Below are 23612 nucleotides of genomic sequence, written 5' to 3'. Positions count from 1 at the left end.
ATAAAGAAATAAGAACAAACTCAAAATTTAAATTGTTGGAAATATAAAAAACTCAAAATATAATATAATTAATAATGTTAATTTAACTAATTTAACTGCTCTAAACATGATTAATTACAACTATTTTTAATCCAAATAATTCCTGCTGCTTTTATTTTTTTAGATTTTTAGATAAGCTAGTCTTAAAATAATGCTAGATACATTAGTGGACTATACAAATATTGCACAATTCTTCTGTAAAAGAGTGTGATTTTCTATTAAAAAATTAATTTTTTATAATATAGATCTCGTACTTATTCATTTTTTTAAAAAAAATTGTACAATACTTGTGCGTTTTATGATTGTAAATATAATTTTTTTTATTTAAAATAAAATAGATAATACATGTATTCTTGATTTAAAAATAAAATAATTCGATAAACATGCAAGAAATGGGGTTGGCATATTTTATTTAATTTATCATTTATACATTAATTAAATCAACTATAACTTTTTTAATATAGATATATATAATGGTTTAATTTAAAAGGAAAAAGACATAATATATGAGTTGTATAATATTGAATTTTGAACAAAATAATTAATGTTATATCTTTCTCTTAATTATATACAGAAAAGTGTGTTTCCCAATTCTGACTTTCCTTCAAGAGTAGGGAATGAATTATCCGATGAAGGAGCGCGTTTTCTTAGGGGCGCCGACCGGGGCCCAGTTTGACGTTTGTGTGTGAACCGCCATGGAGTAGTGGGTTTGGCGCTGGATTACAAAAGTCAATGAACCGGAAATTGGACCGGAATCTTAGGCTTGGTGTTGGGGGCTGGGGGTTGACTGGGTCGACGGAGCCGGAAGAACAACACAGAGATCAAAGAGAGAGAAAACATGATACATTGTCCGTCCGTCCAAGTCGTCGGTCTGGTCCAATTAACTAGTTGCTTCCCGCCCACGTGTACCATTAATCAATCCTGTGCCTAGAAATCGAGAATCTTATTGAATGACGGAAACTAGGAAAAGTGCGTATAGACTTGTAGTATAGGAAAGGCCTTCATTTTCCTTGGAAATGTTTGGCAGGATGAGCTGGTCAGAACGAAGATTCTACAATTTTCTCGATCGGTTTATCTTCTCCCTTAAAGAAATATAGAAAAAGCAAACATCAGATGCATGCATGCATGCATGCTAATTTGAAGTTACTTCTTTTTCTATGTTTCTTTTCATTTTATTCTCGATCGGAGGATTCTTTTTTTCTTTTAACGCTGCAAACAGCGAAGATGGAGTTATATATATGAAGTCTTTCAAAATAAAGAAGAAACCCACTGATCAATGGTATCGACATAAACAAATCTAGGTCTTGATCATAACTTGGAAGCTAGCATGTAGCAGTACTCATGTTCATGTATATATTGTAAAATATGGTAAAACTAGAGAAATATTTTGGTGCTCAATATATTGCAATATAAATAGAGTTTTCAGTTACATCAGTATTATCCAAAATTTACAAGTCAAACTATCTTTACGAGCGATGCTACGTACAGTTTTTAAATGAAGACTGCATTACAAGCCTAATTAATTTTATCTTTAAATTTTTTCAAAATTATAATAATATATTTATCAAAATAGTATTTTTTTTTTCATTTAATGAAGGGCTTGAACATGCAATTTCCATTTGGAGACTGTAAATAGAATTTCTCATCTTTACAATTTAAACGAGTAAGATGCTAGCTGTGTATCACATTTGAATTTGAATGGTGCTGTATATCCTTCTGTTGTGGATGATCATTATCCTCCTTCTGTTGTGGATGATCGTTGAGAGCTAAAGAATCGGTCTTGCATGCTGAGACAGGAGAGGAAAGTCTAACATGTATGGGTGCTCTATCTCCATTCTGTCACCAAAACATGTATTGTTGGTAGTTTTTAATAAATAGAGTTTTTTGTAACGTTTTTTTTTTTTTTTTACTGCTATTACGGTAGCATTAGAAATTAAGAAGGGTCATTAACGTGGTCTTATTCCTAATCCATTAATAGCTTTAATGGTTCAAGAGTTAGGCTCGGTTTGTATTCGTAATTCATTTCAATCCATATCAATTCATTTCACTATTATTCATTACTATTCATCAACTTTAATTCATAAATATCATTACTATTCACAATCTATTTTATTACTATTCACAATCTATCTCAACTCATCTCAACTCATCTTCAAATTCAAACGACACCTTAACGTAGGTCGTTACAAAGTTAGCTACGTTTTTTTAAAGAAAAAATTATGTTTGACCATTGTGGGGTTGATACGTTTTTTATCATTAGTTTTGTCGCTTTATTTCTTACCGGTTATGGGCTCATGTGTTAATTGCTATGCCGTTTTATTTATATTAATTTGGGTGTTTTATTCTTTCGATTGCCCAGTTCTGAATCTCTTGTTTAACGTCTACCTTTCTTATAAAATTGAATAGAGGTTGGCGTACATAGTATGGTGTTGGTTGCAGAGTGATATTATTATTTTTCCTTATTACATGAAACATGGTGTTTTCTTTGCATAAAAGAGAGAGACGAAGTATGTATATATTTTTTTGAGAGATTTTTTAGATAATAGAAAGGTATTCTTTGAGAGGAGCATTGATCACAAGCACTTGTGCAGAGTTAGCTCGAGTTATACGACAATCAATTGGGTTGTTGTATTTTGGAGGAGTCAAGTCAATAGGAGTTCTGTTGCACTAGTTAATTTGAGACTTTATACACCGCAGATGGCTTGAATCTCCTTAAAGAGAGTTAGATTTCCGTACATCAGTATAAATTGGTTTCATTTGAATATTAATTTCATTGTAATTTTTATTATATATGATTCTGTTGATTCCAACCTTTGGGAGTATTCTAAAGATTGATGCCATGGAATACTCCAACGATTGAAATCAAGAGAATCAGTTTCTTCAACAGAAAAGTCTTCCTCACTAATAATATCAATAGGTATACTAGACCTGGAACTAATAAATGAATTAGATCTAAACATCTTGTTGGTGTTCGAATCGCCAGTCTCGTTAGTATCGATCCTAATATGTAATAAGAAGTATTGATGATCATTAGTTAAGAGAAATAGGAGAGAGAAAATTTGACAAACGTTTTGAGGATGAGAAACACTATATAAGCTGATAAAGATAGCTAGAAAGAGAGAACACTACTTGAAAAGGAAGCTTAATTCACTGATTCAAATCGAGAATTTGTTCTTTTTTCTAATCATCTGATCATTCTATCAGTGATCGCAACAAAAATTGCACCATGCACATATGAAGGACTCATCATTCATCAATTTCTTGTACTTCTACCAAGACATGCACTTGATTTGCCAGTATGTGTATACATGTGCTGGATTGTGGCATACAGAGGCTAGATCTACTAGGCTTAATACATGCAGTACTACTGCTTGACGTTGATGCATGCGCATTGATTGGAAATAAACTTAAAGGAACTCTAATTTGTAGCCCTGATCTTATGCATGCCTTCTAAGGGCTATCGACTACTTATTGCATGTTATCGATCAAACTGTGATCTTTTCTGTTTTCATATATATGCATGACATGACATGACATACTACAAACTTCAGCAACTTCATAGACATTTCCATCGACTATATAATCAATATAATTAAAATCTGATCTTATCCTCCTTTTTTATTTTCAGGACTTGAGGAGAAGACGTACTGATTCAAAGGCTTGTTTATAAAAATGTTCCAAGCCCTTTAAACAATATTGTACATATGATCGATGGATGGAGTATCTAGCCATTATATATAGTTATTATTATTTTCAATTTCAATCCTTTTCACCTTGTCAACTGATCAAGTTTTAGACAATTCATGCACGGATTACACCTGCGCTGATTAATGGCTACTGTTTGACTTGATCATCAAGTAATTACCTGCTTCTGTCATGCATCCATTTAGAAACTTCAGGTCAATGGGAACACTCTTATTGGAATAGTCAAAACTAAACCTAAGTTTTAGTTAATATGATATGAATTTGTCTTTGTCTATTCCATTCACATCGAATCTTCACATTAGATTATCTATTTATTCTTTATATACTAATAAAATAATATTAATTTAATTATTATAAAAAAGTAATTTATTTAATTTTATCAATTATATGTTAATTAATAATCATATTCTATTTAAATTATGGATTAGAAAAATCATATTTTCACTGGTCATTTGAGAAATAATTAGAATCTTCATCTTTTGTACCAGTTCATGATTTATTAACCATCTAGGGTTTGGTTATATCATAATTCCAAAGTTAGCTTTCCAAGAAAATTTTAGAGAAAATGAGAACATATGATGGCCCTCGGTGTTCATCAGTACTTCATCTTCTAAATAGCAATGAAAGCATTTATAATTGCACTAAATTTATACAAAACATATCCATTCTTCAGATCAATATTACCACAGACTTGCGCAACAACCAAACAAGCCAGCCCTATTAACAGAAATTATCGATGCAATGTTGTATCCAATAATACAATATGTACTTAAATAAACAATTACGTATATGGGGTAAAAAAGACTGAAAGCAAAACCAACAACAACTAGAGTTCCAGGAAGATGAACTAATTTTGCTTTCAAATAATAGCATGCCTTTGAATGATATTTGAATAACTTACAATAAAAATGGCCGCAACACAGGCCTCTTTCCAAGCCTTTTGATCTCCTTGTCCATTTTCCCAGTAAGCATCTATCCAAACATCTTCAAATCACATACTAGGGACCAAATTGGATGCCCGAATGTTGTCGAGATATTCCCTTCAATGAAGAAATGACTACACCACACCAATCCATTGTTAAGAACTCACTTCAGTTTGTTTATGTAATTAGGATGGGAGCTATGAATGAATAATGGATGCAGAAGGAAGGAGATGAAATGCACACAAGCTGTTTGTAGAAATGGCTTCATGGCCAAAAGATAGTATTGTCAATAAGGTTCTTCGAGGGAATCCCTTAACCTCCAAAAGTTCACTATAGAAATATTATTTTCGATGCCCACTGATTTTACATCATTTTCCTTATATTACATTTCCCTTATGACATCTAACTAACTTTACCATTTGCTAAGATGACTAGACTTGACTCAATAAGAATGACAAACTCACTAAAACGCACCGTTTGGATTTCATCACCAAACATTGCGTCTAACTGGTATATACTAACCCACTAATCTCCCAAAACGCACCATTTGGAGTCTTTAATTACCAAACAGTGTGTCTTACTATTATTGCCCAGACCCACGGTGACTTCCCAAAGCACTGCGTATCATCCGATCTTATAAGCCTGGTCTCTACGCACCATTTCACTACTTCACACACAACACTTACAACACAATGTTATTCCCACTTCAACACTTATTTCATTTTCACTTCACGAACTCAGACACTTCCACACACTTCCATCCCTTCTAACCTTCAGTTCCCTTCTTCTTCTCCTGCTAAGGTTCCAGCCGCCGAAGTCTTGACAAAATCTCTCCCATCAAAGCACATTGCCCACAAGGTGTGGGTAAAGGTCTTGAAGTCGCCGCAGCAATTCCCAGTTGCTTTCCTCAGTAGGCACACCAACCCATTTCATGAGTACCTTGGTGATAGCCCTATCTCCCTGCTTTCTCATGTGTTTGTCGAGGATCTGCTCCGGTTCCAGCTTCAACTCACCCATCTGATCTATGGGCGGAAGAGAGGGAAAAAGTTGGACTTGAGAACCAAGCTTCTTCTTCAAGCATGATACGTGGAACGTCGGGTGGATCCTGGAGGACTCAAGAAGCTTCAATCGGTAACCAATTGAACCCACTCTTGTCTTTATTTGGAAAGGTGCATAGTATTTGGGGGCTAGTTTCAGATTGTGTCTCAGTGCTATGGTTTTCTGTTTATAGGGTTGTAGTTTTAAATAAATCCAGTCGCCTGCTTCAAATACCCTCTCTGTTCTTTTTATATGTGCATACTGCTTCATATGATTTTGTGCCTCACTGAGATTGTTTTTCAATAACTGAATAACTTGGTCTCTGTTCCTTAATACCTGATCTGTCGTTGCATTATTACTGGTCCCTGGGATATAGGATAGTAGAGTAGGGGGAGGGTGCCCATACATGGCTTCAAAATGAGTCATTTTTGTCGGAGTGTGATAGGTGGTGTTATACTACCATTTGGCTATAGGAAGCCACAGTGACCATGTCTTAGGTTTCATCCTTGCATAGCATCTCAAATAGCATTCCAAACTCTTGTTAGAGCTTCAATTTGGTCATTTGTTTAGGGGTGATAGGCTGAGCTGAAGTATAGGGAAGACCCTTGAGAGTGAAATAGAGTTTGCAAAAAAGAATTTAAGAAAATGGGGTCCCTATCTGACACCACAGACCTAGGGAACCCGTGCAACTTGAAAACATTCTTCATAAACTCCTCTGATACTATCTGAGCATTTTAGGAATGGGCTAAGGCTATAAAATGGGCATACTCAGAGAAACGATCAACAACTACAAAAATGACACTAATCCCTTAGAGTTAGGCAGCCCATGAATGAAATCAAGGGATATATCAGTCCAGGGCTGATTTGGAAGTGGGAAAGTTGTAGCAATCCAGCTGGATGTGTAGTCTCATACTTCACAACCTGGCAAGTCTCACACTCTCTAACCAACTGTTTAATATCCCTCTTCATTCCCTTCCAATAAAAATTACACTTAGCCCTTTAATAAGTCTTTAAATACCCTGAGTAGCCAGCTTGGAGATTGTTGTGAATGTATTGAAGTACTTTCTTTTTAAAATCTGAGTTAGGAGCCAATACCAATCTTCCCCTTTTAATAATCAAGCCTTGTTGTAAGGAAAATCCCTTAGGAATTCCTTGATTGGTGTGTAGTTGTTTACACAATTCAGCCAACTCCAAAGAGCCTCGGTAACTCTTTTTTAATTCCTCTATCCAAATGGAAGTTGGATAGGAAATCATAACCGGGCATGAAGCCTCTTGTAATTCCTCTTCCCTTCGATGCAAGGAATTTTTCTTGAGTAAAGAGGTAAGAGAGGAAGCAATAAGCCATAATTTTGGATGAATTTCCGATAGTACCACTTGAGCCCTAGGAATCCTCGTTAGGCTCCCACATTCTTAGGTTCCGACCACTCCAACATTGTGGCAATTTTAGATGAATCAATCATCACTCCCTTAGCATTAATTATATGACCCAAATAATCAACTTTATTCAATGCAAACCTACACTTAGATTTCTTTGCATACAAACAATGTTGTTTTAGCATGGTTAAGACTATTAGGTGAATCATATGCTCCTCCCGAGACTTGCTATACACCAATATATCGTCAAAAAATTTGAGCACGAATTTCTTCAGAAAAGGTTTGAAAACATCATTCATCAACCCTTGGAAGGTAGCTAGAGCATTGGTGATGCCAAAAAGTATCACAAAAAACTCGTAATGCCCCTCATGAGTACAGAAAGCAGTTTTAGGAATTTTACTAAGTACAACCCTGACTTGGTGATAGCTCGATCGTAAATCGAGCTTAGAGAAGATCACCGAGCCAAAGAGCTCATCTAGCAGCTCATCTATGACTTGAATAGAGAACTTAGCCTTCACAGTTTCCTTATTGAGTATTCTATAATCCACACAAAGCTTTCAACTACCATCGACTTTGCAAACCAGCAAAGAGGTGATTAAAATTGACTAGAATTGGGTCTAACCACTCATAAATTTAATAATTAAGCCACTATCTTCTCAATTTCTGTTTTTTGGTAATAAGGGTATCGGTAGGGTCTATTGGTTATGGGTTGAGTGCCCTCTTTGAGGACTATTTGGTGGTCATGGTTGCGGGGTGGGGGTAACCCTTGCGGCTCGCTGAATACATTTTTAAACTCTTGCAACAATTCAAAAGTTTGTCCATCCATGTTTTCATAACTCTGTTTCTTTCCCCAATCATACACAATTTGTAAGAGAATTCTCTTCCCCTTAGCCATAGTTGCCTTAAGCATTTTGTCACTATCCTCTACAACTGACGAATTTAATTTCAACTCCTTTAATTCTATTATAGGGCCCAAGGTCTCTAACCATTAGACTCCTAGTACAATATCTCACCCAGCTAGGTCTAATAAATGAAAAGGAGGTTGGAGCACATTACCTTGTACCTTCAACTGTACTATTCTGCACATTCCCTCATTGCTTAGGCTTTGACCATTAGCTACTCTCACCTTTAAATTGACTGAATAATCCACTGCTAGCTGCAATTTTGAGATCAAGGCTAAATTGATAAAATTGTGTGAACTGCTCGAGTCCACTAGTAAAATCACTTGCTCCCCCTTGTACTCTTCCCTAATCGCATGGTTCTAACCGTAAGGGTTCCAGCTATAGCAGCCAAGGAAATCTGAAATTCCTCCTTGTTGCTAGGCAGTATCTCCATCTGTTTGTTTTCCTTTTGTTTTTTACACAACTCCTCTTCTTCTTCTTCTTCTACTATTCTTCATCCACTTGCAAAAATAGATTTGAGGGGTTTTGCAAGTGTGGGTTGGATTCCATTTCTCGTCGCAGTGGTAACATAGTCTCTTTTGTCGCTTCTCATCCATTTGCATGGAGGTCATTGGCTTAGTAGCACTCATAGGTTTCTTCTATTTGTTATAACTGTCACTAGAATAAGAAGCTTGGGAAGAATTTCCCATCATTACTGTGTTGCTCTTCTCCCACATAGTTTTGCTAAATTTTCTGGTATTGCTGAGATATTTTTCTTGCATTTTTGCTAACTCATATGCTGCATTTAAATTTACAGGATTTAACATGTGGACTAGAATGCGAACCGTATCCTTCAAGTTGCTAAGGAAGTAGCTCAATTTGAGAGCATTCGAGAGACCCCTCAGTCGATTGGATAGTGCCTCAAACTGGGCCATATATCCATCCACAGTGCTGGACTGTTTCAACCTAGTCAATGCCTCCATTGGATCATCATATGCTTAGGGCTGAGCACCGACTGGATCAGAGTCAGAATGGCCAACCTCCGACTCCGACTTTGTCGGAGGTTGAATCCGACCTTCGACACCGACTCCGAGATGCATTGCCTCTGCTCCGACTTGTCGAGCAAAGTCATATTTTGGGCTTTTTTTTGTCTTTTTTAACTTCATATTTGACCCACTTTTAAAAAAAATAAAAATTTGTGTGCTTCCAAATTTCAGTTTTTTCAAAAATTACAATCTAAACTAAATAATCCACTTTTGATTATAACAAAAAATACAACTAACTAAAAACAAGCAAAATATTAACATGTTGTCAAAAATTAAAAATTAAAAATAAAAAGAAATCCAACATTTTCTAAGTGCAAACCAAATTAAATGTTGCCTACAAAGCAACAACAACAAATTACAAACTTCCAAAATGCACTAAAATAAATTAAATTACAAACTTTAAATGCCCAACAAATGTTCCCAACAACAATAAAGTAAATGTTACAAATTTCCAAATGTTCAAACTTCCAAATTGTTCCTAAAAAAAAAAAATATGAAAACATTAGTTAGGAAAACAACCCCAACTTTAATTTTAATTGCAAAGTCAAAAATAATTTATATTGTTGCATCACTAAATAAAAATAATTTGAACAGAATACTCACTAGGCACTATGAGTCACACACTCAACAATAAAAATAATCCAGCCAGTTACACAGGTTGTTTTCAACATTCCTGTCAACATCATGATAAACTAAGCATGTCAAAGATTATACAAAGAAACTTCCATTTCCAGCTCAGAGTCACGTATAGAATTTAAAAAAAGAAAAACCAAATTAATAGTAAGAAAATGAGTAACTTACTATCAAAGCAATCGAAAAGAACAAGTATTTGACCTCCACCTCAATCAATCCCAAATATAAATGGATAAAACAAAATAGATAACAAATCTCTATAACACACAAAGTTTCAATAACCGCTTGAAAAATAATAGGAAATGATAAGTAATAACCAAAACTTCCTAAAATTACAGACTCCCTAAAATAATAACACAAATAATATAAATTAAAGATAGATTCATATATAAAAGAAATTAAAGGATTGTTGGATAGTAACTCAAACTTGAGTCTGTCAACTTGTCAATCATCTTCACGAAGTAAGCTGGCCGTACAAGTGGTTAATTTTACATTAAGATGTTAAAGTATAGGAGGTTACTATCACAAAATGTCATAATCAACATATATAACAACTTAAAAAAATCTCTAAATAAATTACTTAAGTCTAACTTTATATCTCTCCGCATCATCAATGGTATCCGAATAATTTTAACTCAAGCATATAGAACAACAAATTTTGCGCGCACACAAGAGTCTCTACAATTCTTTAGTTCTAGGAGCCAAAGAACTCCTAAATGGATCGAGGACATGACCTCCTATGCTAAATGTTGACTTAGATGCAACGGTGGTGATCGGAATGACTAAGATATCTCTTGCCATTAAAGCAAAAACTTGATATTTGGTAGAGTTGACTTTCCACCATATTAAAATTTCAAAACTCTGCATAGGAATCTCAATATCCTCCAACAAATACTGATCTAGTTCTGACTTACAATCTATCATGGATGCTGATTTTCGCTCTTTATGGTAGTTTATCAAAGAGTCCAAGGGATCATCAATTGTATAGGTACTACTACTACTCCCCATTGATGTGCCACATTCACCACTCCGAGTTGACTTAGACCCAGTTACACACCCACCACCAAACTCTACATATTGTTCATACAAATATTCCATATCCATTTTCAGGAGTGCAACAAATTCCTCACCTCTCTCATCTCCCAATGTTTTGTTGAACCAATATACTTGAATAACCAATTTGTACTGTAGATAAAAAATGGCAGCAATAAACAACAACCGAATTATTTTTTCAAGATTACCCCAATATTTATTATACTTTGTCTTCATTCTCAAAGTCATTGAACTTAAGTATCGATTACTATTGTCACAAAAAGCATTCAAGTTTTTATAAATATTAATAAGCTCTTGGAAATACAAATTTAATGTGACATTAGTACCAGAAATAAGCAAAGCGACATTATGAAATACATGAAGAAACTTTAAAAAGTTTTTTTGGTCTCCCAATTATTAGTCCTAGGAGCTCCTAGACCCTTTTTCCCATGTCCATTCTCAAACAAATAAACTCGTGAGTAGGGATCCTCATCAAGCAAAAGTTGGACGGCTTTTTTATACTTCTCATACACGTCTAACATAAGAAAAGTTGAGTTCCATCTAGTAGGCACGTCAAGACCCAAGAAACTAGAACATGGAACTTTTAACCTATCAATCAACACAAGACTTGAAAGTGGCAAGTCTTTGAGGAGAAGACTTCACCTACTTAATCAAATTCCGAACCCTTATGATCGAGTCATTAACATCTTTCAAACCTTTTGCTCACAACAGGGTTTAAGATGTGTGCCGTATACCTCATGTGTATAAACTCCTGAGCTACAACACAATTCTCACTTCCTATTTCCCTTGTTCTCAACAATCAATAGCTGAGTCGTTAGATGTAACGTTGTCCACCTTAATTGTGAGGATTTTGTCAATGTCTCAATTAAGCATACACTCCTCCAACTCCCTTATAATCGTTGCCCCTTATGGTCGCTAATCTAAACAAATGAAATGATTCACTTACTGCGTGAGTCTGTGACGGCTATGAGAGACCAAGGGGTTTTGGAGAAGAAATGAAGAATCAGACGAAATTTTGGGGGGGGGGGGAGCCAAGATAACTTAAACCTAAACAAATTAAACGGCGTCGTTTATTTCACCAATAGTCTTTTTTTTTTTTTAAATACTTATGTAATACACTATATAGTATACTATGATATATATAAATATAAACTATATATAGTATACTATGAATCTATGATATATATTAATATATATGAATATTACTAATACTATTGGTAATTCACACCATTATGCCCTATTTTATATATAATATAGTATTACTATATCTTAGTGATAATATAGTATAATTACTAATGCTATAGTATCATGCTATTAGTATGTTAGTGATTTAAGATATATATATATATATATTAAATTTGATCTCTTATACTTGATATATATATTAATAGATATAAATATTAGTAATACACTAATACTATTAGTATATAGTAATACTATTGGTATAGTATGATTACTATATGTTAGTGATAATATGGTATTATCACTAACATATATGCTACTAATAATATATTAAATGTTGGTTAGATACACTTTTTTACATGAGTGTATATGATCAAATGTATAGAAATGTATTTATCAAAATTAATATATATTATGATACTAAATAACTATACACTATACCAATACTAATAGTAATACTAATACTAAATACTATATTAAAGTGATATTAATACTCTATATAGTTATAATGATATTAATACTAACATATTAAGTTAACTATACTATTATACATATATCATACTTAATACTATAACTCTTATAATATATTAATATATACTAGTACTATATATTATACTATTATAGTGCTACTACTACATATAGTAATTAGTATATATAATTATATATTATAGTGATATTAATACTATACATAGTTATAGTGATTAGTATAACTATATTATGATAAGTTCTAGTGATTTAGTATAAGTACAAGTTATAACTATAATTTATATAAGATTATTAGTATTAGTATAAATATTAGTATTTGTTATAGTGATATAGTAATAGTGATATCACTATAGTTAATAGTATCATATAGTGATATAATATTAGTATATAACTAATACTATAGTGATTTTTATAGTAATTTATATATAGACTTAAACTGGATTACTAATAGTATTAGTATTAAACTATAAAATGTAATTAATATACTAACGTATATTAGTATTACTAATGTATTTATCAAAAAGAATATGTTGAGAATTTATTAGGTCAAAAAATGTAATTAATAAAAGATATTGTTATATAAAATTTATATGATTAATACTTTAGTTATTATACATTAGCATTATATGTTATTATAAATTTATAGATTAGTGTTTTTCCATTAGTATTACATGTTATTCTACATTAGTATCACATGTTATTATATTTATACATTAGTAATTTAGTGTTACATGGTAGTAATATTGTAATAGTATGATATTTACATATACTAAACTATTATTAGTTAATTTAGTCTATATATATTATAGTATAAATATATTATTTTAGAATAATTAGCTCATGCTAGTATATTATTGAGTTTAACTAACTATATAAGATAAAATTTAAATGATTAATATATAGAAAAACACATATTTTTATAAAATATGTATAAAATTGGAGGCGGAGTTAGAGGGCAAAGTTGGAGCCGAAGTCGAAGTCGGATTGGAGTGAAGTCGGTCAATCAACAACTCCAACTCCGACTTCTAAGGGGAAAAGAACTCCGACTCTAACTCCGATTTGTTTGAGTTAGAGCGAAGTCGGATTTTCAGATTTTTGCTTAGCCCTATATATGTTGTCGGGTCAAAACGAAGGAGCAAGGATATGGTGAAAGTCTCCAAATCTCGGCATAACCCCCCTTCCATAGCTTCCTGGTACCACATAAGGGCTTCCCCACTCCATATGATAAGAGGCTATCAGTAATCTGTGAGGCATAGGCGTTTGGTGAAAATCAAAATAATGATTGGCTTTGAAAATCCATGCCGCTGGGTTGGATCCTTGGAAATAGGAAAATTCAAGTTTGACCCCTCTCAAATTCACCCTTCTCTGATTTGGGTTCTCTTGCTCTAGATGAACTTCATGCTATAGAGGAGCAATGATGTGATGTTTTGTAAAGAATGTACGCATGATGTCTCTGATTTCTTGAACATTTGTTTTCAAATCAGTGATATCTTGTTGATGATGGGCAACATGGTGTTGTAGAGGCTCTTGTTGTTGGTTTTCGGATCTTGTGGCCTCTTCTATAGGATTGGTGGATACTGATACCAATTGTTAAGAACTCACTTCTGTCTGTTTATGTAATTAGGATGGGAGCTGTGAAGGAATAATAGACGTAGAAGGAAGGAGATGAAATGCACACAAGCTGTTTGTGGAAATGGCTTAATGGCCAGAAGATAGTATTGTCAATAGGGTTCTTTGAGGGAATCCCTTAACCTTCAAAAGTTCAATACATAAATATTCTTTTTGATGCCCATTGATTTTACATCATTTTCCTTATATTACATTTCTCCTCTAACATGTAACTAACTTTACTATTTGCTAAGATGACCAGACCTGACTCAATAAGAATGACAGACTCACTAAAACGCACTGTTTGGATTTCATCACCAAATGCTGCGTCTAATTGGTATATACTAACCCACTAACCCCAAAAATGCACCATTTGGAGTCTTTAATTCTCAAACGTTGCATCTTACAATGATTAGCCCAGACTCACGATGACTTGCTAAAGTACTGTGTATCATCCCAATCGTCCCATCTTATAAGCCTGGTCTCTATCATTGTTTCACTACTTTACACACAACACTCACAACACTACGTCGTTCCCACTTCAACACTTATTTCACTTTCACTTCACAAACTCAGACACTTCCACACACTTCCATCCATTCTAACCTTTAGTTCCCTTCTTCTTCCCCTGCTAGGGTTCCAGCCGCTGGAGTCTTGACATCCATACCCGAAGAGTGGAATAGAGAACAAGAGCCACTAGTTAAAGACCACTGAGCAAAGCAAGAAGAATATACCAATAAGGGTGCTCACAAAATGCCAATGCCTCATGGATGGTTTTGAGTGCTGAATTACATAGAAGGCCTAGAACTCTTCTAAGTTCCTAAAATTCATGTCTTGTAGGAAACAAAACAAACCCAATTCGAAAAATATAAAATTATCTCCCAAACCTCTTTCTTGATAATCCTTATCAAGATTAAATACCCAAATCATAATCTTGACTTTTGGGTTTGTTCCAAAGATGTGATTTGGATTTGGTTGTTTTTTCAACGAAGAGGATTTGAGCCTAGTTTGGTTTTGGGTATGCTTCAAATCATCATTAAGGCTTCGATTGGTTTCAAGATTTGAGCCTAGTTTGGTTTCAGGATTTCAAGAAGTTTCAAGATTTGAGCCTACTTTGGTCCTGGTTAAGGCTTCGATTGTGATTTCCTCTATGGTTAAAGAAGAACAAGGTTAATAATGGTTTTAATTTCCAAAACCATGATAAAAAAAGGCCCCATAACTTTGATTTCCCACTTTTCTCCCACAATTCTAAGAAACCAACCAAAATTATTGACAAAATCATCAACTTAAAAACAAAAGCAAGCATACCCACAATCAGTCGATGACAAAGCATGAAACACTAAAGAATTGCAGACATAATACTTTTGACATCCTATCGTCGTCACACATTACATGAACAACCAAACAGAAAAAAAAAAAAATACACATATGAGGGTTAGAGCACACAAATTTTAGGAGAGAGATAAGTAGATGGGGAGAGAACTACTTGTGTGAGGAAGATAAAACACCTGGTGGAACTGGGAGAGGAAGAGACCACGCAGGATCAGAGATCGAGAGAGGAGAGGGTGGTGCAGTGACGTTCTTGGTGGTGCAGTCCGAATCTGTGATGTTCTCCGCTCCTACGATTTCACAAGGGCGGAACAAGGAAAAGAAGTAGGGACGTGAAAGTTGGAAAAAAAAATTAGAAGGAAAGAAATTGACAGTACTAGCTTTGTGAAAAATATCAAGAGAAGATAGAGAAAGTGTTCTAAAGAAATAATAAACTAAAGATTTGCTCAGTCTATAGTTACAAGCAAATTTGACTTTAATTTTAGATATACTGTAGCTAAAACTTAGTTCGGATCACTTTACCTAATTAAATACAGTCAATTTTTCATCTGTAATAACTAAAAGGTAGCATTTATTCACCTTTAGATTTAGCTATTCCAATAGATAAGTTTATGATATCCTTTACTATTGTCATGATCTTGTTTTGCTTTTACTTTTGTGAGATGTTTTGAGATGTTTGGTTCGAGGAATCTAACATTTTTTTAATTTCTTAGGTTTGCATCTTCGCAAATGCGATGACTGATCTGGAATCTACATTTATGAGAATGTGAAAAAATGGATAGCACAATGGATATATATATTATATATATATATATATAGAATTGATTTGTACAAGTCTCAAATAGACAAGCTTCATATAAACCTTTGTAAAAAAGTGAACCCCACTTTAAAAAAGTATAAAAAAAACTATTATTTATTAGTGGGACCTATTATTTTATAAAAGGTTTGTATGTGGCTTGTCTATTTGGGACTTGTATCTAGCATTACTCACACATATATATATGTGTATGTGTATATATATTGAGATATCGATTTCATAAAAATGGGTGAATTTCCAATCTTGGATCCTTTGGAGGGTCAAGTTTCTCTCATCCAAAGAAAAAAAAAAACTAAATAAAATAATATTATAACTTGCTTCTAAGGCAAGAATTTGTCTACCAAAGTGGATCGGAAACCAAGTTAATATGAAACAACCATAAGGTTCCAAACTTCCAAGGATGCCAGCTTATGATACAGAAGTTTCTGTCTTGAAAATTAATTAAGTGCTTCTGTTGATGACATGATGGCTGCAGATCATGTATTTTATTCATTACTAATGACATGATCTGTAACATATATATATATATATATACACACACAGGAACGACTCGCAGTACATTAGTCCTAGTGTGTATTTGATATAATGATTTAAATAAAAAAATATATAAAAAAGTCAGTAATGTATTTGGCTGGGAAAAAAAATCAAGATTAAAAAAAATGTAAACTTCAACAAAGTATGAGCATTGGTCTGCATCTATATTAGATTATCTATTTACTCTTTATATAATAATAAAATATTATTAATTTGATATTAAGGGTCTTTTAGTAAAACATGATCTTTCATTAAATTCTATAAGGAAGCTACACGTCAAATGGTTAATGGACTTAAGGACTTTTTGATAAAACAAGATTTTTCATTAAACTATATAAGGGTACTACACGTTAAATGGTCAAGGGTTTTAAGGGTATTTTGGTCAAACAAGACTTAACGGACTTAATGGAAAAACAAGAAAAGTTAACAAAAAGACAACAAAAGTTACTATTTAAAGTTAGATAGCCACTTATTATAATAGAGAAGATATATATAAGTTATGGCTTGCATATATATCATGCTGAGATATAATACTTGCATATGTACGCATATTTTTATGTAATCTCTATGTTCAAGACCTTTTCACATGTACATTACCTTGATAAATGCATAGAATAGGTAACATGATTTCTATGCTAATTAAGATCATGACACTCGATAATTTTGAAATTTTTCATCCATTTAATGATAAAAAATTTAGAAGGATAAGTTGCTACATATATTTCAAATTACAAGTGAAGTGGATAACTTTAATAATTTGCAAGCAAATTTTCGTTTTTAAAAAAAAATGGTAGTTGAGGAATGTTTTTGTTTTTAATTTATATTTGTGTTGAACGTTGAACTCAACGACCTTTACATGATTTTATTAGTTTTTCTATACATGGTGACATTGATTCATATTTTTTAATTATTGAGGATTAGGAATTCATAGGCTGTTTGTTTGCCCCATGACAAGTTGATTATTTGACCTTGTCACCTTATCCCTCTTTAAACTCATGCCATAGAGCTCTTAGGACCCACTAGCTAGCGCTTCATAGCAAACTTGTGTATATATTCAATCTGAATCTGAAATTCCCAGATCGAGGATGTCTTCGATCGAATTGGTCTTCTTTTCTGTAGTAGTTCATCTGATGATTTCATCAAGCAATTTGAGTTTCTAGGCCACCGATGACACGGCTGTAACAGAAAAGATTCCTCAATACAAAAGTAATAATAACAGAAATAATCAGAAGAAGATCTAGAAGATTCGTTGAGAAGAATGCTTGAAATTATTTTGTAGTAGGTGAGGTGGAAGCTCAGCGTGATTCTTTGATCTCTGGAGCTGAGGTGGAGTCAACGGAATTGACATTGCTTACACCCTCCCGCGAGTCCAACATGGGCACCATGGTGAGGCTCGACCGAATGTGTAGAAACCGAGAGGTTGCAAGAGGCTTGGTAAGAGCATCAGCAAGCTGATCACGAGAGGAAATAAAAGCAACATTCAGAGTTTTGGCTGAGACACGATTACGCACAAAATGGAAATCGATTTCCATGTGTTTGGTGCGGGAGTGCAGTACGGGATTAGCGGACAGGTACGTCGCACCAAGGTTGTCGCACCATAATGTAGGAGGCTTGGAGAGAAACATCCCAAGATCTTTAAGAAGTGACTGAATCCATAGGAGCTCAGCGGTGGTGTTTGCAAGCGCTTTATATTTAGCTTCCATGCTTGAACGAGTAACAGTTTTCTGCTTCTTGGAACCCCATGAGATAAGGTTAGGACCAATAAAAACACAGAAACCTCCTGTTGAACGCCGATCATCTAGGCATCCTACCCAATCGGCATCTGAAAAGGCATTCAAAGAGTAACTGAAACATGGCCGAATGCTGAGACCAAGATTGGCAGTGTGTTTAAGGTACCTAAGAATTCATTTTATAGCTTGCCAGTGAGGGAGCTTTGGTGCATGCATAAATTGACACACTTTGTTTACAGCAAATGTAATATCGGGATGGATAAGGGACAAGTACTGAAGACTCCTAACAGTGCTTCTATAGAGTGTAGGATCAGTGAAGGTGTTCCCATCAGTGAGAGATAAATGAGCTGAGGTGGAATCAACGGAATTGATATTGCTTACAGTTGATATGTCGGATTTGCTTAAGCAAGATGCCTTTCTTCTTGGATGGAGAGATATTGAAGTGGTTGATTCTCTGGACTTTGATTGAGTGATGGTGCTTAACGATATGCATCGCAAAGGCTAGGTGTTTAAAGACTAATTAATCTTGTGGGACTCAACCCAACTCTTTTTTCTACTTGTTTATAAAAGACTTAATTAAATTCTACTCTGTTCTCTAAATTTTAATTAGAGTTTGTAATTTCAATCTCCCCTTTTAAGGGGGAGTGGGCTATATGTATCTTTTCAAAGATAATATTACTTGAGAGGTTCCTCCTGTAAGGAAGTGAAAATCTCATTCATGGTGAAAGAAGAATTTAATGAATATTAGAAAATTACCCTCGACCAAATGCAACAAAAAAAATAATTGTTGTTCTCTATTAGTGAAGCCTTTGTATCAACGAATCTTACCAATTAACTTTCGTACACCAATTTTAATAGTAACGATAAATACAGTGTTAGAGTATGTAAATTCGGTGAATTTCATTTTAAAAAAGTAGAGTATACCATTAAAAAAATAATTTTATCATATCAATTCTAGATTTATCTACTTTTTTTAAAAAAAAATGTGAAATTTATATATTTTAAAATTATAAATATCATTTCTTCTCCTCTTCTCTTCATCATGGGCTCGCAATTGGGAGATGCATAATACGTGATTCAATGGCAGAGAAATGGGCCCAGCCCATTAGCCTTTTACTTTAATTTCCTTTTTTCCTTTCTCGACAAAATAATGGCTCTTAAATTCTTAATAACCAAAGAAAAAGAGAAATGCATGCACAGTGAAGATCAACTTTTTTTTTTTTTTTTATGTATTTTTATTCACAAATACTTTAGCCACAAATAAATTATATGGAATTATTTGATGTGACTCTATGTAGTTCGTCAAATTGTAAAGTTACTTTTATTATAAAGTAGATATAACGAATCATATGAAACCACATCAGTTAATAGAATTACTTTCGTATAATTTCTTTATGACTACCACAGTCTTCATTTTTATTTATTGGTTTTTAAAGTGAAAATAGCATTACCTAAAAGGTCATTAATGAAAAAGGAGAGGGATGGATGCCATATGTCCAAGGAGTAAGTAAAAAAGATAATGAGTTATCAGGCAATTTTTGGAGACAAGTCTTTTTGACGTATTGTTGCTCTACAACGGATCTCCAACTTTATTAAAAGCTATTTTTGCTGCTTGAATGCAACGTTATTAGGCTCCATTGTTATCCTACTTTTTTTTTTCTTTTGTTTTAGACGGGAAAGCAAAAACTAAAGAATGAAAAGGCCTCTCCAGCTGGGCCAGTCCGTCCTGTCCTGTCCTGTGTATTTTTGCAACACATAACATTGGATGTAAATTGCCAAAGAGAATCCAGAAAGAACAAAAAAATGGTGGGTAATGGATGGAGGTTCAAGTAATTTAGCTTATCTTCTGCAATGGCATAGTCTTGTTCATACCATTGACGCCATTTTTTCCAAGCTTCCTTTTTTTCTTCATGGAAAAGGGGGGGTGAGAATTCAAAGGCAAGAAGGGCCTGAAAATCTGGAAACTGAATTACTTTAGGCTTATTCCATTGACTTGAATCTGGACATGCTTCTAGATGACCTGAGAAAACCATTTTTTTTCCCATTTTAAAGGCTGGCTGTCAAGATTGTGTTGGCTTGAACCAAAAGTCTTTCATGTCATAGTCATTGCGTATTCCTGGATCTTACTGAGATTGGATATTGGGAATATGCTAATCTCCAATTACACCTGTTGATGCAGAACATTTTAAGTAGCTAATTACCTCATTCTCTCTTAAATAGACGATCGCTTAAAATGTGTCGTATCGATAAATATGATTGGAGATGACAAAATCTAAGATGAAGAACTTGCTCTTTTGATTATAATAATACAGATACCCTTCACAGATTACTCATGAACTCTGTAAAATTTTGGAACTGATAATACAAAACAACACTCATCTATTGGCAAGAACACAGGAAACAAAAAAAAAAAAAGGGAGAAAAAAGATGCACTCATTGAAAATCTGTAAAGAATATAAACATACTAAGTTGCAAACTTTCTCTGCAATGATCTTGTATACTCTAGTGTAACTAAACATTATTTGAAGGATAATTACATCAAAATATATATTGTACCCCCTATTTTCTTTTTTAATTAGAGGCAGCTTATTTACTCTGAAATATGCTTTTTCTTGGTGCGGATGAAGCACCAGCAGCTACCACTCCCATGCCTGCATTACATCCAAAAGAAAAAAGGGACTCAATACTAAATACTAATTAATAAAGAACATAAAACTGAGTTGAAAAGCAGAAAAAGATTAATCTCCTATGATTGGATATGTAATCTGGTATAGAGTCAGCTGCATCAGGTTTGCTTAAGGTAATGTGTTATGTCCAATGTTAAACTCAACCTTGGTTAGCAGTAAAAGTTTCCAATTAATACAACACCTATGACTTTTCAAGCCAATAGTTGTAATTAATGGGTGTCTGTTTTTATTTCAATATGTTTGGAAAATCTCTAGTAATAACAATGTTTTGAGCATTAAATGAATATGCACTTAAATATTGTCCCCAAAACCTCACCTATTCTATATTGGTAGCTGCAAAATTTATCCCACCATAAATTTTTGCATGCTCTAATGTTCCGTTTGGATAAGAAACAAAGTTGTAAATGTTGAAAATTTGATCCATAATTCTAGAGAATTTTTGAGCTAAAACTGAATTTTCAAAAGAATAATCATTGGTTATTGACTGAGAATTGTTAGGGGTGATATTTTTTTCAATGGAGTTTTTTTTTTTTTTTTTTCTTTGGCAAGAACCTTCATGGGGAACTGCAGAAACAGGGTTCCTCTGTTTCACACCAGAGCAGCTTCTAAAAAAAACTTAAAGAAAAATTTGGAACCATCTTTCAAAGATTAATCAGATTAATTCTAGAGATGTTACCAAAACTATAAACTAATTAGTATTCAAATTTCGAGTAATTATAACAAACCTGCTGCTGCTTCTGCTTCTGTTTCTGTCGATGCTGCTTCTGCTGCTGCTGCTGCTGCTGCCGCTGCTTTTCATGCTTCCGCTATTGCTAATCGACCCACCACTTTCACTCTCCCCGGAGACCGAAAATCTCTTCTTCCACCACTCCTTATCTACAACCTTTGCAGATCCATCCGGCACCGGAGGCTTGGGAGAGACTTTTGCATTAGTATTTGTGACAGACTCATTTTTCTTATTGTTCTTCCTCGACCCTAAAAACATGGGAAAACCCATCTTAAGATAAAGCCCTCCGCCATCCATTCCGCCGGTACTTCTTCTCGCGAGTGCTCTCTTATCACTCATCTTCTTGCTGCTCTCCCTCCTATACACAACTTCAGTGCTCGGATCTCTCTCTTCGGACACGCTCTCTCGCGGAGGCTCAACCAAGGGCTGCTCCACGAGATCCTTCAATGTAAGTTCGTAGCACGACTCAGGCATGTTCCGTACCATTTCCATGAGCTCCTGCTGGCCTCTGGCAATGGCTTCGGTTCTCGATTTTGGAGACAGGCTCCGGTAGTGGTTTGCCCGGTGCTGAGGGCTTTCCGGCGGACTTGTCGTCCATAAAGGTGGCGAACAGATATCAGAGTCGTCGACCGCCTTCTTTTCTGGTGCAAGCCGCACTTCCATGCCATTCCAGCTGTTATATTTCTTGTAGTTTTGAGCTGCTTTTCGAGCCCGGGAACCATAGTTCCGGGCTTGATAACTATCAAAACTGTCACTTACATGACTGATTTGATCAGAGGATCGGGTACCATTTTGGAGCAGTTTTGTCCCAGGATCAAGCATGGTTGTTTTTTCTTTTTGTGGGAAAATTCAGAGGAAGAGATACGAGGCTGAAACAAACAAGCTGGATGTGTGATTGAGGTTTGCTTGGAGGAGAGGTAGGTTTAGGAGCATTATCATGACCGACCCTTTTGGTCTTCTTGTCATTTTCTCGGTAACCAGAGTTATTAATGAGAAATTCATATCGAGGAGCTTAGCACAAAAAGTCAAGGTGTTCTAGATGATGATGCTGATGATGATGGAGGGACCAGAGGGCCATCTCTTTCTCAGATTTTTCATTTTTTTTTTTAACTTTTTTAACATTTTGTGTTGTCTTTTGAGGAGCTTAGGCTTTTGTCTTCTTTTAATGGGGGGTGGAAAAAAGGCTACCCATATATGTCTGCCTCCACGTGTCTGACTTTCTCTGCTAAATATCCATCCAGAACGTATCTGTAGGGAGGTATTTTATTGCTTAATTTAAAGAATATATGAAAAGCTATGAGATCCCATGATTATTATTTATACTGTCTGAATAACCAACCCTAGACCATTTTCGACTTTCAAGGGATTATATTATTATCTCGCTTAAGAAAACAATCATGCACATATATTTCTTTTAATTTTGAAAATAAAAATTGAAGTCTAATCCTTAATCATAAGAGTTTTAGATCCGTTTAGATTTAAAAAATATTTTATTTTATCTCATCTCATTATTATAATTTTTTCAAATCACGAGACAAAATATAATAAATAATTTAATTTTTTCAAATTTTAAAATAATAATAATATTAAAAAAATATTCTAATAATATTTTTTTCAACTTCGTCTTTCATCTAAAACTATCTCATCTCCTCTCATCTCTGAATCCAAACTAACTTACTTGCATAAAATAATGTTGGGAGAGTTTGGTTATGTTTGTGTATTCTCCAATTTAATAACTCAATCCAACTCAATTTAACTCGACAACGATCTGTTATAATTTTTTAGTAAATTTTCAATAAAGCTTAGGCCATGATTGCTTT

At 34.1% G+C, this 23612-nt stretch overlaps 1 protein-coding gene and 1 pseudogene across 1 annotated transcript; both read right to left on the bottom strand.

Annotated features, from left to right (window-relative positions):
• Nucleotides 1-4641: 4641 nt before the first annotated feature.
• LOC121243135 lies at nucleotides 4642-14915 on the bottom strand (annotated as a pseudogene).
• Nucleotides 14916-19902: 4987 nt separating this feature from the next.
• LOC121243439 lies at nucleotides 19903-22799 on the bottom strand. The gene is made up of 3 exons (XM_041141557.1): nucleotides 21791-22799; nucleotides 20344-21029; nucleotides 19903-20276 (listed from the first exon to the last, which is right to left on the bottom strand). Exons 1-2 carry the CDS (start codon nucleotides 22612-22614, stop codon nucleotides 20969-20971), a joined length of 885 nt encoding a protein of 294 aa, XP_040997491.1. The 5' UTR covers nucleotides 22615-22799; the 3' UTR covers nucleotides 19903-20276; nucleotides 20344-20968.
• Between the last annotated feature and the right edge of the window lie 813 nt (nucleotides 22800-23612).

This window comes from Juglans microcarpa x Juglans regia, chromosome 8D (genome assembly GCF_004785595.1).
Source record: "Juglans microcarpa x Juglans regia isolate MS1-56 chromosome 8D, Jm3101_v1.0, whole genome shotgun sequence".
NCBI classification, from domain to species: Eukaryota; Viridiplantae; Streptophyta; class Magnoliopsida; order Fagales; family Juglandaceae; genus Juglans; species Juglans microcarpa x Juglans regia.
This window is presented reverse-complemented; position numbering and strand designations above follow the sequence as displayed.